Below are 17,873 nucleotides of genomic sequence, written 5' to 3' on the forward strand. Positions count from 1 at the left end.
TGCAATATTCTGGGGGCGTGGTGTAGGACAGGATCTCTCACTTATGTTTTAGTCTGTTTTTGGATATGTATATTGGAAAAGAAAAGTGAGGGTCAATCATATCTTCCGTCTTACACAACTCCCCCTTCAAAGTTGAAAGTTCTGACAATTGTCTTAGTATACAAAGGTTTATGACATGTGAACAAAGGAGGAGACTGCATAAGTGTTACATGAATACTGACCTTTATTAAATATCAGAATACTGTACAAAGGAGTAATAAAAATATTATTCACACTTTCTTATAAAGATCCAGATGAAAAACATCTTTGTGTGCAGAAGGGCAGTTGGCTTACAGAACCCTTTTGCCACCAGATGCTAAATTAACTCATATTTACAACATGTTCAAACACACAAACATCACTAGTCCCCAACGCAAATAATTCTTCAATGGTTAATATCATAACTGATAGACTGGTATAAAATTCAAAAGGCCCACCCTGGCACATATTTAACTCAGATTCCACCAAAATAGTTTTGGTATTCGTACCACTTATAGCCACTATAAAAATAGCGCAGGAGTTTGACCCTGGGTTATCCTGAACTTCCATCAATTCCCACATCTGCTACATTGGGGCTAGCACTCGTACTGCATCAGCACCAACCCGTCACCCATTATCATTTATTTAAGATACATACTGAAAGTGGAAGGAAGTTGTAAGTCGAACAAAAAAAATATACTGCACTTCAAAGTTTTGTTACTTTTTGACAATCCAGAACCCATCAAAATACTATAAAAACAGCCTTCCATGATGTCTTTATTTACCAGCATTCAAAAATATATAAACTCAAGGCTTTAATCATCTTGTACAAGGCATCAGATTCGTAAAGTAAAGCAATATTTTAAAATGTTTAACAATTTCTGATTACAGCAGATTAACCTTTTTACGGTCATACCCTTACACTGAGTTTGAACAACTTGACACAAACCTAAATGTTCCACGTCCTGTAGCATTTTGTGAATAAAATTCAATAGACAGGCTTCAGTAATAATCAAAAAAAGCAGAAGATTGTACTCATAATCTCTGCTTCTGTAGGATCAAAACAGTGACAGGGTTAACTGCTGCAAGCAGTAACTTGTTTGATAAGTAACGTGATTCAGATTTAATTACAATTAATTTTATGAAAGTTGTCCAATTTTGCACTGGACTTTTAATAAAAGTCTGTAGTCCAATTACTTTCCTTTTCACTGCAGAAGACTGGTGTTAGCTTGTAAACATTTTAAAAAAGTGCAACTTTAACATTTCTTCAACAATTGAGTAATAGTGCAAGAAAGAGGTTTATGATTAAATTCCAAGATTTTTAAAAATTGTAAACTTTCAATTATTGCCAATAAAGGAGCATTCTTCTCATTCAATTATACTGGCCGACAATTCCATGTTGGCTCCTGACCATAAACACCCTTGGATACTCTTCCCAGTGTAAGCATAATTTTTAAAGACAAAAATATGGCAGATTTCTTTAAAAGATCTGGATTCTTCAACATTTTGAAGGTCTGATTGAAAAGGAGTAACATATTTGCACGTGTACCTCAGCAGGGAATTAAACATTGGAATGAAAACCGTCTTACTTGTTCTCTAGCTCCCCCTCCCAATGCCCATGCCAATTTATCCACTCCCTTTCTCTACGGAAAGCAGGAACCCCCTGCAGGTTCCATAAACACAAGCAGCTCATCCAGGTGCCCACTATTTATATATGACTATTCACTATTTCCATCAATTGCTGTTTTTGTTCCTCATTATTTATATGTAAGCCTCCAGAGTGACTTATTCAGTCATAAGGAGAAATTATAGCATTGTTCAATCATCTTCTCATCCAACATCAAAAACAAACACATCCCCAGAAGAGGTTGCTAGATGGGGTTTACAAAAAGACTGATTTTCCCCTCTGTAAACCGGAGGTAATTAGACCAATTACTTTCACGGGCCTCTACCACTGCCCCAGATGAAATTAGCTGACTCAAAAGGAATTAAAAATGGGACACTTTCCTGGCATCTTCCTCCTTCCTGATCCATGCAGCTCAGCTATTCACTACATAAACCCATTGAACCAACTGGCTGAGTGGCTGACAACTTCTTTGTCTACCACTGGGGAAAGTAATACTTTACACCTCCTAAAGCTTCCTACATCAGCATCAGGTACTCCTAGATCAGGGAAAGCACAAACCAGATGTTCATTGAAATCACAGCAATAGGTCTTAACCCTAATTGCATCACTGCGATAGCACTTCCCAGAACAGCTAACTTCATGACCCCTACAGACTTTGGCACAATTTTAGGAACTAGGTTACCATTTCAAAATTAACTCCAGCTCTTTCCTCTCACCAGCAGGAGCTGGTTTCAAAACCCAGTTCCTCAAAGCAAACGTTCAGCAATCTAACCCATTACACCACGCAAGGCCTCACCACCCAGGCATATCTTCAATCCCTTGCTATGTTACATGTCTTCATATGTTATTGCTTAAAATCATGATTCACAGTGCTATCACTTTTGTAGTCCTAGCAGACTGCAAGGAGGACCAACTGTATTAGCCTGTGCTTCAAGTATGCAGTAGGATATTATAGACTATAAAAGTCAGATACATCGCTACCATCCAGTAAAAATCAAATGATATTCGTACACATTTTTTCTTCAGCCAGTCAACTTACAATATGCTGACATAACGACAAACCAGGTATAGACAACCAGAATTTTTTCAAAAATAAAAGGAACAGTTAGGCAACATGGCAAACTTACAGGAAAATTGCATGATTGCTGATGCTTTGCAGTATTCCAACAATTAACATCTTGATTTGTTTTTGAATGTTAAAAAAATAATCACATTGAGATTCTGTACAAACAATTCCTGGGTAGACAAATTTAAGTATCCAGCCTCAATCACTGTCCTCATTTAACACAGGCTCTATATTATTTAACACTTTATGTTTTTTTAAAAATCCAAAAAACACCTGTTTAAATCAAACATTCATAAGCTGTGCTTCAAAACACATCCTCACTAGTGTTTTACATTCTCCCAAGTAAATTTTCTCAAGCACAACACCAAACGTATGAGATTGAGAAAAGAAAAACAAAATAAATAAAATTAACTGCAAAAGATAGCAATTAAAAATGTACAGTAAGACCAGCACTGTTTCTTCAAAGGGGCTAGCTAGGCTACTAAGCCACATAGACCATGTTTCCAAGTACCTCAAAGTAGTGAAGGACACCTAATCCTGCCATATTGGAGCATGCACACAAATGTTGATATTACAGCGTTCAGCAACAGCTTCCATTGCGACACTGAAAACAAATCTTCTGCAACATCATTCGAACTGCATACCTTCATAAATCTACTTTCATTACAGTAATTATGCTATACTTTTACATCTGCTTGGTGACAATGGACAATAAAATTCGTGCACTGTATCAACTAAATATCTACAATACCAAAGTCTCCTCACTTAATATGGCAACCAAGGCATCAAAAATATTGTTCGGGAAAATAGGATCTACAGGCAGTAAACGAAAAAGCAGGCTTTCTATTCAGAGCACTGCAAATATTTAATGTGATACCTGAGCAACCAACATGAGCTGCTTCATTCACAAATATACTACTCATAATAAAAAGTCCACGATAAGAGATTGAAGGGTGCAGAGCGTATGTCCTAATATCTGAACATCCTTGCTGCTGATGGTTGTTCCAATAGCGTTTTCTTTCAAACTTGCCATCATGTTGTATTTAGTACTTGTTGATGCCAAAGATTCTGACTCCATGAAGTTGAGGCAGCTTTGGGATAAGGACGCTCATCAGCGAAATTGTATTTATCATAAAATGTAACTTGTCATATTTTGTGTAAAAACTGGTAAGAAAATACCTGTTTTCGGGGAAAAAGACAAAAAAAAGCATCAAAACCTTCCTGAAGACTCATCAGCATTTTCACAACAAAGCCAAAAAACTAACGTTTATTTACAGCTTTTAGGATTCTAACACTGAAAAGATTCTAAATTTTGATAACTCATATGGTTTATTACTTTGACTCGCTTACATTTTCAAATTTTGTACAAACATTTAAACATGACATCAATAGCAAGGCCAATAATGAAACAATTTCCTTGACCTCTATATCACCCCCTTATTTCTCTTGAAGGCAGTGAGTTATGTTGGGGTGTGCTGCTCTGGGCGACAGCAGTCCTTCAATGGCTCAGCATGTCGAATACTGGATAACAAGTGCCAGACTATGTGATCTTGAAGGCCATTACAACTAAAGGGTCACTGTGCAACCTTACCAGGGACTTCCGGAGATCATAACTAACTACCAATAAGGTGAATCCTGGCCAATTTCCCCCTCATCCTTGATAACAGTGCCTGAAGCAAATTGTAGGAAAACCAATGGTGCTCTGGCTGAGTCAGAAGTTGGTAGCTTTCTGAAGTGTACAGATCAGGATCATAGAAGATGGACCTTGTGCTTTGGGGGTGGTGAAAAAAAAAGAGGGGAAATTTCCTACTGTTTTTCAGGGATGATGCATTATAAAGGTTATATTAAAAGGAAGATAAGTTTGTAAGTGCCAGATCAGTCACTACTCCTAGGGCTGACTTTGTCTTTAATAGTTCCTTCTCAGACTCACAAGATAATAGGTGTAATTGTGAGGAATTTGCGTGAGGCTGTAAATTGCACTCCATAATCCATCTGCTCCCAGTGTGTCAGCAGCCGAGCCTTTCCTTGGTCTGGAGTTTCAAATGGCGTTCCCTTTACAGTGTGCAGGAATATGTACATTCCCTGGAGACAGAAAGGAAAAGAGTTACACAAACACACACACATTCAATGCTGTAACCCAGCTAACAATGGAACATTCCTTGAATCCAGTTTACAGCAAATACTAGAATGTAGCTAAACTAACTAACTTGAGACAGCCAACACTAACATTATATAACAAGATGTTAGTTTTTTAGTTCAAAAAACATCCAGTACAAATTGTAATATGCTTCTAGTTAGTTGACCTCTGCAGCTTTCACATTTTAATAAAGCAATGGCTGCAATAGCTTTGCTATTCTGTCTATAACTTTGGAAGGTGAGAGGTCTTTTGGATTAGAGAAATTAATTCCTTAAACATTTTGCCACAATTATAAAATATCTCAAAAGTGTATCTTCATTAGAACTCAACTTTCACGCTGGTTCCACCAGCACGGATCAGCATATTCTGCAATGCGACTAGCCCAGTTGCTACATGAGTACTCCACTGTGTTTCAACATTTAGGATGCAACTTTTTCTGCTCTTCTAAAGACAGAGGTTTATGCTGGGGTACAGTTCAAGTGCTGGTGACAATCTGGTATTTCACGCAGGTGCCTATTCATCATGTACAAGACTAAAGAGCATCAGCATGCCATTTGATTGTGAAGACCATCAATAGAAGGGTAAAGACAAACCTGATCCTGTGCTCAGGCAGCATTCATACATCAGTGCTTCCAGGTTTATTCTTTTGGGGAGCCAGGTTTTTTGATCACTCAGCAGCAAACAGGAGCCTTGGTCATTTTCTCCCTTCTTGACTTGGGACACTGATGTTATCTGTGGAACCTTTGCTGCCATCCTCGAGGGCAGCTTTAACTGAACAGAGATGAGGCTGAGACCTTCCTGGTCTGCATGACTTAGGTCCACACTGTGTGACATTTACCCACTGAGCGGAGGCAGGAGGACCTACGGTTAGGAAGCGTCTTGTGTAGACATTTTTTTCAACACGTGCTGTTGCAAGACTGACTACTTCCGATCTATATTATTGTCCACCCATTCCCCTGCCTCAGCTGTATGGTGCTGAAATCCTCAACCATAACCGTTAACACCAGACTTGCAATACTCTCGTGAGTGGCTTCCCATCCTCCCCTTCGTAAACCAGTTCATCCAAACTTCTGCTGCCTGTATCCAATCCTACTCACCACCCATTGTTGGGCCTCATTGGCCTGTATTCCAAAACCTAAAATATATCATCTTAGTCTTCAAATCCTTTCATAGCTTCACCTCTCCCTATCTCTGTAACCTCCTCTAGCTGTAGAGCTGCAAACTCTGACTCTGGCCTTTTATGCAGCCCCATTCTTTCACCCCACTATTGGCAGCTGTGCTTTCAGGCAACTAGGCACCAAGCTCTGGAATTCCCTCACTAAATCCTTCCTCCTCCCTCTTCTCCTTTAAGACCCACCTTAAACCTACTCTTGGATAAAGTCTTTGGTCTCGCCTTATAATCTCTCCTCCTCAGGCTCAGCATCCATTTTTTCTTTGTACTCAAGCGCCTTGGGACTTTTCTTCTACATTAAAGATGGCAATATAAATGCAAGTAGCTGTAAATTAAATGGATGGCTTATATGCACATTATCCGTGGCTCAACAGTCTGAAGATCTGGAACACATCAGTTGTTAAACTCTTTTATTCATTCAATCATTAAAGTTTATCCGAGTTGCTTCCTAAGTTACAGACTTAAGTCACAGAACCATTCTTGTTACTTTCCCCCAAATTTTCCCAATGCACCTACATCCTTTTAAAGGGTATGGTGCTCTGTATTACACATTCATCTTAACCCAACACCTTTGAGTCTGTATGCCTTAATACTACACTAGGCAGTACTTTTACTCACCGGACCAGAGTGGATTAAAAAAAATTCTGTTTGTACTTATCAAATGTTCTCAAATAACCCCAGTAATTGATTATCCCCATCAACACCCCTGCTTCACATTTACTATATACTTTGTGAATATTCTGTAAACATATTGAAATTCTACCCTTGTCAAGCAGCACTGCATTGTGTGCAGAGATTCATGGTTGTAATGTGCAAACCATATATTTACCCACATTAAATGCCACCTGCCATCGCTTAGCATACCCACTTGTCCAGATCCTTTTGAAGGATCTCCATTATACCTCTCACCTAGCCACAGTTTATCAGCTCATTTACTATTACTGTACTTTGTGTATTTGCCTCCATACTCCCAAAAACAGATACTTGCAGAAATCCACAAATCACTGCGACCTTCCCTCCCCCAAGGCAGAGCCCTTTTCCATCTCTCAACACCTGCTTCTTTGTGTTAGCCTGTCAGTTTTCAATCCAGCTAATTTGCCATCAACTCCACGAGTTTCATCTTTCAGGCTTCAAACACATTCTAAAAATCCAGGTAAATTATCCCCATTAAATATCCCTTGTCCACGAGGTATCTTCTCTAATAATTTTTATTATAACAATATGAAGAGTGTTGCTTAGAACACATCAATTGTAAATATGTCCATAACAGCAAGTGTGAGTTTCTCAAATAGCTAGGAACAGCTACAAGCAACTTTCTTGCTTCTTCACCATTCTACTACATATCCTTACAATTAACACTTACAACACACATGTTGCCATGCAAATATATGCCTCTATAGATCTCTCCTTTCTCAGTAGCCTCAGCCTTGCCTCCCACTTGTCTCAGGAGTTTCCATTTTTTGCCTCAGCATTCACTATCATGCTAACTGTGCTACTCAACACTTATTCTTTCCCCCAAAATATACCTTATTCATAAAATTTGTAAAAATACTTAACAATTCAAATTTGACATTTCATAAAGTGCAATACAGATCAGTTTATTTTAATATATTACAAGAGGTGCCTCACTACACTTGACATTACAGACTATGTTTACAATGTACATTTACATTCCAGGTCAAACATTCTCTGGTGCAAACAGCCAGTGTTCTTCTCACATGCATGACTTTTTCAAAACTCATTTCATCCCTCAGTGCATACTTATACTGTCACCCTCCTGCTTGCACTTCTACAACACTGCTACCTCACTTCACAAAACCTCAGTTCATCAACTCCGTTTACTCATCAGACCAAATATGCAACAACTTTTCGCCCCAGCATACACCCATGCCCCTCTCTAAACAATGCTGGGGAAGTTTTCTAGAATATTTTAAAATTGGCATGTTCCTTTTGAGTAATCCCATTGGTCAACAGTGATCACATGACACTTTTCATGTTGCTTTCCACCAGAATCTTCGGGAACCACATGGTTGAAAAAACTTAAGCTATTGTCCTGTACTAACTGCTGCTCATTGATCCCTGGTAATCACATGACAAACAAGTCAATAATCGGACATGAAACTGCAATGACAAAGCAAGGTCACAAAGCTGCCTGAACTGATTTCTTACAAAAAAAATCTTCAAAAGTGTCTCCTGAATGTCTAATTAGGAAATAAGTTGGGGGGGGGGGGGGGGGGCAATATTTTCTAGCCATTTATTATATGATATATATGCAGTACAGATCGATGAATAATGAAATAGCAGGAAATGTATAATGCATATTTCAACCTAATATGGTAAATTTTTCACCAAAAAATATTTTGTCTGCAAACAGCGAGAGTTTACTTTTTATAAATCCAAACTGGCTCTGTGCAGTGTGCGTGTTGGGGCTCAGCAACTGCAAATTGGAGCTGCATATCAGTATTATATAAGCCTAACTTGTGCCAAAATTTCAAAACAGACTTTGCCTACAATCTATTGTTCACAATTAAGAGAGTTGCTTTCAACTAGAAAATCAAGGTCTATTTCTTCAAAAAGAATCAAGTCTTAAATTACATTAGGCTCCCCTTAAGCTGTTTTATGTGTGGTAATCACACTGAAGGATGCGTTTTCAGGATTGGAGCACTTCCACTTTTGGCACCCTGTCAGCATTAAGAACTCCCAGGCCCAGCATAAAAAGCAAATGGAATAAAGTAGACTCCACTTTTATTTATCCTAAACCACTTCTCTCAACTTCAGAGGAGTGTCCCCCATTGGAGAAGTGTGGAACTTCCACCACATGGCTTCTCTGAGCAGGACTTCAAATTCCATACTGTCGATCTGTACCCATTAAAACGGAGTTTAGATAGAACACATCTGAACGATCTGTCCCAGCAAAGGCAGTTCTGATGAACGGTCATAACCTAAAACATTAACACTGTGCCTCTCTCCACAAATGCTGCCCGACCTGCTGAGTATTTCCAGCATTTTCTCTTTGTTTAGATTGAACATATTTGGGATAGACGTGTTGATTGTAATGGTCACATCAACCTGGACTGGATGTAAATAACTCACATCTATATATCACGCAATGCATTCTACACAAGTGAAAGTGACATTGAGTAGTAATAAAGTAGGAGAGATGACTGAAAACATGATCCAAAAGACTGATTTTGAAGAGGCAGGGAGGGAACAAAGTAGCAGTCAGAAATGTCCAGAAGTTCCTAGAAGTGTAGTAACCCAATGAATTACCCATACCTTTAGCTTTAGTTGAAGTAATTCAGCATTTTATTCTACCCCATTAAAAGAAAATTGACTTCATATTTGGCCAATACCCTGGAGAGGCAGAATATTCTTGGTTTTACAAGTCTAGACAATGAACCCGTTAAAACAAAAGCTGGCTATGTGCTAAAATATCAATTTTACACCATTTGATCGTTCTTTTAAAGAATTTCATGCAAATAAAGGATATTTACACAACACTGCTTCTCAACATTAAAACAGTTTAGTGGATGTGGACCAGAATATAAAAACCTAAGTATAGGCTGTATCAAAGCCCAAATTAATCTGATGTGCCAGATGTACAACAGTATCCCATAGAAAATGAGAATCCACATCACTGGATGCTGCTTATAACAGTTTCTAAATAAGGCCAGAATTCACCCTAGCACTAGTCTACACGTGCCAGGTACATGAATGACACAGGTGAGCAAAATTATCCAGTACCTGCTCAGCCAACCACTTCTGAAATTTTTTCAGCTAGCCTGAAAGAATCTCTGAAGGGGCTTGATGTTCAGGAGGCACAAGATGGCATCAGGCATGGGCTGCTCCAAGGGCTTCCAGTAATTAACTTCTATCAGTTTGCCTCTCAGCATTATCGGGTCCCCAAGGTGGCTTTTTTGCACTGGTTGCTGGAAACAATTGCAGGAAAAGGGCAAGAGAAAGAGTGCCAACAGCAGCAAACTGGATTAGTGGATGCTATTTGCGAGGGCTAGCAAGTACATACAGAACATCAGTTAGCTGTTTTCCACAATGAATCACAACAACGGAGGCTGGCCTCCCACTTAGGAATTGTCTTGATCAGTAAGACCAGAGAAGCTCTCACGTTACATTTCAGTAACAGACTGCGAATTTGTGCATATTTTGCTCAGCGACGATGGCTACAAAAGTTGAGCAAACACAGACTTACACAAGAGACTCAGCAACCAGATAACATGACTGTCAGAAATCGACAGCCAGAAGAGTAGAATTTTTTCAATTGTAGAACTGAAAGAGAAATTCTCTCTGCCAGTGGGAAAGAAGAATTGTACAGCAGTCCAGGACATGCAACTTTGTTCAGAATGGAAAGAGAGGCACGTGGCGCAACATTTCAACATCTCGCCATCAAAACACTCAAAGGTGCAGTATCCTTGAGTTACCATGCACACAGTACAAAGAGGATGTGAATGAAGAGGAACAAACATGCAGAGCCTGAAAGCTCATGAATGGGCAATTTTTTTTTTTTTTAAAGCATTTAAATAGCATCTTTCACAACTTCAGGATAAAATAAATCCTGGAGGTTTAACAAAACAAGTAGGCTAGCAGTACACAAGCCAATGAAGCTCTAAAGTGCTATTGTAGATTACTGCCACAAGAGTGCTTGAATTTAACTCCAGGTTTTGGAAAATGATACCAGATAATGGATTCACAGAACAACAGATCAGAGACAGTAAATATTCACATCGAGTTATTTTACTGCAAGTTCCATAGAACATCACAATGGCAATGATTTCTCTACTTGTCAGTCACCTTGATTCAAATATTGAGGTTGAGGTGTTTTAGTATTACCTCTTCTGCTTAATCTTTGTAGAAGTTAGGCTGGGGGTCAGTGGGAAAATGAGAAGCTTACCAGTATTGAGCTGTGAAGGTAATAACTCGGTAGAGATCCAAGTGTCTAGCTCAGGTTGCTTTAAAATGCACAGGACAGGTAGTTCAACTATTTCAGATAGAATAGGAAGTAGGTCATTCAGCCACTCGAGCCTGTTCTGCTGGTCAGTTAGATTAAAGCTGATCTGTATCTTAATTCCATTTACCTGCCTTGGTTGCATATCCTTAAATACCTTTACCTAAAAAAAAAACCTCTCTTGTTTTGAAATAACTTCTCCAATCAAGTGCCCCAACATAAGACAGACAGAATAATGGTAAGAATTTGTTTATGTAGCCTGTGCAATTGCATATAAGCAGTATTGGTGTTGATGTATACTGAACTTCACTTATCCGTCAACTCTTCATGGAAAAGCTAGACAATACAACAACTTGTATTTATATAGCACCTTTAACATAGTGAACTGTCTCAAAGTGCTTCACAAGAGCATTATCAAATAAAATTTGACATTGAGTCACATAAGATATCAGGGCAAATGACCAAAAGCTTAGCCCAAGAGATTGGCTTTATCTCTCCTTTAAGATGCACCTTAAAGAGGTAAAGAGGGGGAGAGGTTTAAGGAAGGCACGGCGGAGCTTAGGGCCTTGGCAGCTAGAAGGACAACTGCTAATGGTGGAGTGAATAAAATCGTGGGGGTTCAAGAGGTCAGGATTGGTGGAGCACAGATATCTCACAAGGTTGTCAGAGATTACAGAGATAAGGGGTGAGGCCATGGAGGAACTTGAAAACAAGGATGAGCCAACTTAGGTTAACGAGCACAGGGGTAATAGGGACTTGGTGCCAGTAAGGACACAAGTTCATCCAAAATGCTGCTGCCCAAATTTACAGAGAGCAGAATGCAGGAGACTGGCTAGAGGTGTACCAGAATAGTCAAATCTAGAGGAAACAAAGGCATAAATAAGAATTTCAGCAGCAGATGAGCTGAGACGGAGTTGGGCAATGTTATGGAGGTGAAAGTAGGTGGTCTTAGTGATGAGACACATTCAGTGAGTTTTTTTTAATGGGTTAAAGGAGCTCAAAATCAGTTTCAAGATTCTGTCTCTTGCCCCTACAAGGTTCTTATATGCTCAACCTCATTATAAATGTACATTTAAGCCATGAGGAGAAGGCTTGTACTGTTTAATGGACTACTATCACCATACTCGTCCCCATAGTTCTTTTTGCAACAGAAATGTATTCTGATCAAAACGTTGAGTGGTAGTTTCTTACATATGGCAAGTGCCCAATCTCAAGCATGAACAAATATGGAACACCAATTTGCCTATTGGAAAAGAAGTGGGCGGGGAGTGGGATGAAAAGGAACCAGTCATCCAATCAACTCAAACACTGACTATTACCCTGTTAGAATGGATCACATTAGTCTAAGCCCAAATGGGTCTCTCGTCAGTTCTCCAAGACAGGGAAGCGCAGGAGGATCAAAACAGAGCAAAAAAAACTTCTCAGCCAAGTTTTTTGAGGAAAAAAAAAGTATTGACGCAGCATCCATTGCATTGGGAATCTACTTACTAAAACATGCACCCTACCATTTCATGATGCTCAATTTTTATACAGTAAATGGGCTCCTTCTTTATTTTTGAATTTTAAAAAGTAATTTATAAGGAGAAGCCAAGGGTTTCCACTTCAAATACTAACACCTCACCAAACATTAAATTCTGTATTTGTTTTGAACCCAATTAATTAATGAGATTTTGGAAAAAAATGAAGAAAGAAAATTTCAACAGGAACTCTTAGCATATCCAGGCTGATTTTAAAGCATTCTACTTACATGATTACACTAAGAAGCCGATGATAGAGATTTACTGTGATCATACCTCCGCCTTTTTAAAACTTTATTTTATGGCAACTGACTTAAAAGGAGGAAAAAAATTAAAACACAGGAAATACTAAATCTGGTGAAACAAAATGGAAGTAAAATAAAACACTGAAAATAGAAGTATCAGAAAGTCTAAGTAACCATTTATCATGCCTAAATACAACATCAAACAGGCTGAAAAGCATTACTGCATCTTTATCACTAATCTGCTTCCATATTTCAACTAGCCTTACCATATTGTGAATAACATTAGTGAGTGTCCATACCACCGGCACGCTGAAGAACGGGATGCTCAAGAGAATGATATGAAGCAGACCAATTCCCAGGATATAAGACAGCCAGATCCCACGGCTGTTCATAACCCGGGTATTCGGATTAACTTCACTGTGAGCAGTGCCCACATTCATGGTTTGTTTCTTTACAACCTAAGGGAAGAGAGAAATGCAGAATTAACAATTTCTGAACTTTGGATAATGAAACACAGAAAAGTTTATTATAAGCAAAAACAGGTGATACTACATTGCTGGCTACAGAAATAATAAAGGCAGGAGGAATTTAAACCCCAGTCCTCCCCACCAGAAACAGAAAATGGATAAAGAGGTAAAACTCAATTTTTACTACTCTTGCAAGCAGCATTCATGTGTTGCCGTTTTTGCTGTTATTTAGCACAAGGGACATAGTTTTAAGGTTTTGGGCAAGAGATCTGGGGGCAGGGACATGAGAAAAAAAACTTTTTTTTAATGCGAGAGTGCTAATGACCTGAAACTCGCCGCCTATGAGGGTAGTGGAAGCAGAGACAATCAATGAATTTGAAAGGAAACTGGATAGGCAGTTGAGGAAAATAAACTTGCAGGGCTATTAGTAATAGCGCAAAGGAATGGGACTGACAGGATTGTTTGAGAACGCGCCGGCAAGAACTTGATAGGCCGAATGGCCTCCTTCTTCTGACTTTATGCAACCCAATTCACAGAGCTACTTAGTGGCCAGAGCCTGCAACTACATCTGACAGTTGCAGTAGCAAAAGTGAATCCATCTGGGAAATATCAATACATTAATTTATAACTAACAGAGACCCACAAAATATTTCCAGTCTAAATTAGTATATTTAACCAATTCCATCATCTCACCCACTCTTCCCACACCATCCGACAGAAGGGAAGAATGTGTGATGCAGAGAGAGAAAGAATTAAATCATTTTTGCACATGAACTCAAAGTGAGCCATTTAAACTGGCAAATATTCTCTCTCAATGGACAATGTTTTATCATGTACATAAAAATATAAAATTCACATCATATAAATGTTCAACAATTTTTTTCGAAAACACTGACAAATAAAGCTCTTTAAATCCAGCAGGAAGTTAAATACTTTGTCAGAATTAATGGCCTACTAACAATTTTGGAGAGACACCCAGCTTTGAAAGGTGCTGCAAATCTGAGACTGTCTGAGATTTTAGTAGCAAGTCATCAATAGGAGCAATGTGATCCCTGCCAAAGTAAAAAAATGTAGCTGGAACTACTGATTGCACATCAGCATATTTTTCTGGGAAGGGAGGTAGGTGGTGGTGTTTTCAGGGGAGTGTTTCTGTTCTCCCTTTCCCCCCCTTCCTTTTGATTTAGCATTACATCTCAAACACATTTAATCACTAGCACATTTGACTTAATCGCAGCAATAAAATCAGGATGGCATTTAGGTGTAGATAAGAACTGCCCCACCCCAGAATAATATTCAGACCTGGTCTCAATGTCCAGCATTACACACATTAAGATATGCCTCTATCTCTTCAATTGTCTTATCAACTGGATGTGTATGTTAAGCAATTACAAATATCTAAACTACTAAGTTCACATGACACATCTGGGAAGGCAAGAATATTTTCTCCAATTTCCTTTCTTTGCCCAGTTTATCCAATTTCCCTCTCTCCTGAAGGCAATGACTTATGAGGAGGTATTATTGGTACCTTCCCACAAAACAGCCTTTCATGAGAAAGTTTAGGCAGCGTTCATCAGCTGGGGTCTGATCAAGCACTAACTCAACATATACATATGCACATCAAGGGTCATGGCAAAGAGATCAAAAGCAGAAATCCTTGTTGATTTTCTCACCCTCAGTAGCCCAGCAACACTGAAATTAATCACACTTTCAGAACTCAAACAACGGTACTGTAAAATGCAGTGCACAACTCACACTTGGGTCAGTTTTTGTGATCTTCATATCCTATGTATTGATGTGGTAGACATTTTGTCAGTTGGCCAGCCACATGCACAATTTACACCAACTATGATCAATTAAAGAGAGATACACACAATTGGTAACACAGCAGTATCTAGGTTATTCAACTTGAGAATCATGGTCACTTTGTGAATTTTTCACATAAGGTCTTTACTGTTCATGGAATAAGTAAATAAGAAAAGAACTAGGAGCAGAAGTAGGCCAGTTAGCCCATCGAGCCTGCTTCGCCATTCAATATCACGGTTGATCTGATCTACAGAATACCAATAAAAAATTGCCATTGGTATTGTGCAGAGAAATATGCAATTAAATTCTACAGAACAGACTATAAATAGCATCAATGATATTAAGTGGCTAAATACAATCGAATTCCCTTGTACAGAAAATTCTGTACTAGCCTGCTCTGTACAATCTAGACATAGCTGCATTCATATTATTGGTACAACAGAGCTAATAAGTCAATTTTCCTGAACACGGAAGGTATTACATGATTATAATTTTTACCCCGACAAAGTGGACCAAGAAAAAGAAACTGGAACTGCCTTGGTGAAAAGCAATCATGCAGTTTTTGTTTCAAAAGTAGTATACTGCGAACATTTGAGCTTGGACAGGCTAATCTGCCTTCCTCATCTCTATCTATTAAAGCAAGGTTCAATTCAATAAGTAAACTTACTGATAAAGTTTATCTGCAAGAAGCTCTTCCTTACACAATACTTTACACTCAAGTTTAAGTTGACATTGCAATAGACAGTTATGTCACATAATAATATCTGAATGTAACAATTGCCAGTTTCTGTTGTCACAATCACTAGCACAGATAGCAACTGCTATGCATCAAATTGTACATTTATACTAACTTGCAGAGTACCAAATATAAGGCAGAGGTGTCCAAACTATGGCACGTGGGCCATGTTTAGATATCTGCTCTTGTACATCCCCAATGACTCACTTTCCTACAGCACCAACAAATCCTAATTCCAACAATTAGGGAGCAGTGGTGAAAACAAAATGTGAAAGAACTTGCAACTCTAACTTAAAATGCTCTGGAATTCCAACACCACTTTTCAGGAGGTAAACCTAAATTCTGGAACACAGATTTTTTCAGGAATTAACTTGGGGCTTTCGGGAATCTACACTGTTGACAGGACAGCACAGAGTTTTCTAATAAAAACATTGAGTTCAATAATTTCAGAGCATGACAGGCTCCCTCTTTTTATTTTTAGTTATTTTTTCTTTATGTATTTTTATGTGTTTATCTTATTTTAGTTTGTTTAGTTTGTTTCTGCTGTGCCTACCCACTTTTTTCATGTTTGTGCTTAGGGCCAGGCTGTTCAGTTTTCTGTCAATTAACACCCTCTCTGTACTAACGCTTTGTCTTTCACGACACCATTAACATACCATTTGCCTTTGCTCCATGACCTTCTGGTCAGTTATTCTCTGTGACCTTGTCCAATCAACACCTTCACATTTGTTCTCCCTTGCCCCACCCCTGCTTTACTTGCTTAAAACCTATTACATTTCTGGCTCTGCCAGTTCTGATGAAGGGTCACTGACCTGAAACGTTAACTCTGCTTCTCTCTCCACAGATGCTGCCAGACCTGAGTATTTCCAGCATTTGTTTTTATTTCAAATTTCCAGCATCTGCAGTATTTTGCTTTTATTACAGTTTTCCAAAATTGATTTGTCTAGCTTGGAATCAAAGAATCCAATACTCCTTTTAATTCAGTCACTTATTTCAAGTGATCTGGTTATTCAATTTTATAAGTATTAAATTCCCCCTTTTATGTGTTATTTGCAGTCCTTAATTAAAATTACAGGTTAATTCAAATATTTTTCAGTGCAAAAAAAAAAGACTTCAAATTATCAGCAAGTAGGCTGCAGTTGGATAGCTTCCAGGAGTTTCTCTCGCCTGATACTGATGACCCAGTTTGCCAACATGCTTTTGGTGAGATAATAGGAAGTACATAATGGCAAGGTAGTGCAGCCTCCTATGACTTTCAATCTCACTGCAGAAAGGTGTCTGGTCTCCCTCTCAGTATCGTGTCATAGCAATACTTGGAGATCATAAGCTCTTTTACAGAGGAAAGATAAACCTGTACCCTACCAGTGATTCTAATTTAGAAGATTTTAATGTTGCCCTACATTACAAAGTATGATAATTAATTGTGCAGTGATATTTAAACGATGCATCACAACCTTCAAATCTAATTTCTTTTTTATGGACTAGTGACCTGTCAATGTAGAATTTTCTGATCCTATACAAACATTTTCGCTATTTTGCATATCATTTGTCCTGAAATGCAACAATCTTCACAGGAAGGCTATATTTTGATAAATTAGATTTGCACTTCATTCGACCATACATCACACCTTCGCCAAGGGGTGAGGTAGGCCACCTATTCATTGGACTCTGTCTTTCTGTGACTGGTTGCTAGGAGGCATACAAAAATGGCCCAGCTCATATATCCTTATTTTTAATTTCTTACAGGGAAAGCATCTGTTTGTCTGCTTGGTGCCGCCCTGAAAACTGAGATCAATGCTAGAACTGTGGCTAGATGCATTCAACCCTGGTAGGTGAGAAAGGAAGTTTAAATCACATCAAGGAAAGTTTCCTAAAATCTGAAAGCTCGATTAAAGGGAAATCTTCAAGGTACAAAGATATGAACATTAGAACATATCACACTTGATGCTAGCACAGCTGCTTAAGAAGGTAATTCTGTACCCAAAGAACTGTCCACATCATCAAAAACGCACAAATTTGGAGCAATCTCCTTTGTTGTTTTGGCGTGGGGGGGGGGGGGGGGTGGGAGGGAAGAGGGAGGGGGAGAAAGGAGAGTTAGGAAATGAGGGTAATGATGCCTTACTCTC

At 38.7% G+C, this 17,873-nt stretch overlaps 1 protein-coding gene across 1 annotated transcript in view; it reads right to left on the minus strand.

Moving 5' to 3' along the window:
- Positions 1–205: 205 nt before the first annotated feature.
- The window catches only part of LOC137348166 (ORM1-like protein 3), a 37,626-nt gene continuing 19,958 nt past the window's right edge, over positions 206–17,873 (minus strand). The window contains exons 2-4 of the mRNA XM_068013458.1: positions 13,008–13,199; positions 4,642–4,793; positions 206–3,890 (exon numbers count right to left, since the gene is read on the minus strand). Of these exons, the coding sequence (XP_067869559.1) occupies positions 3,755–3,890; positions 4,642–4,793; positions 13,008–13,181 (462 nt within the window). The 5' untranslated portion in view covers positions 13,182–13,199 and the 3' untranslated portion in view covers positions 206–3,754. The remainder of the gene's footprint in view (positions 3,891–4,641; positions 4,794–13,007; positions 13,200–17,873) is intronic.

Source organism: Heterodontus francisci, chromosome 33 (genome assembly GCF_036365525.1).
Source record: "Heterodontus francisci isolate sHetFra1 chromosome 33, sHetFra1.hap1, whole genome shotgun sequence".
Classification (NCBI taxonomy): domain Eukaryota; kingdom Metazoa; phylum Chordata; class Chondrichthyes; order Heterodontiformes; family Heterodontidae; genus Heterodontus; species Heterodontus francisci.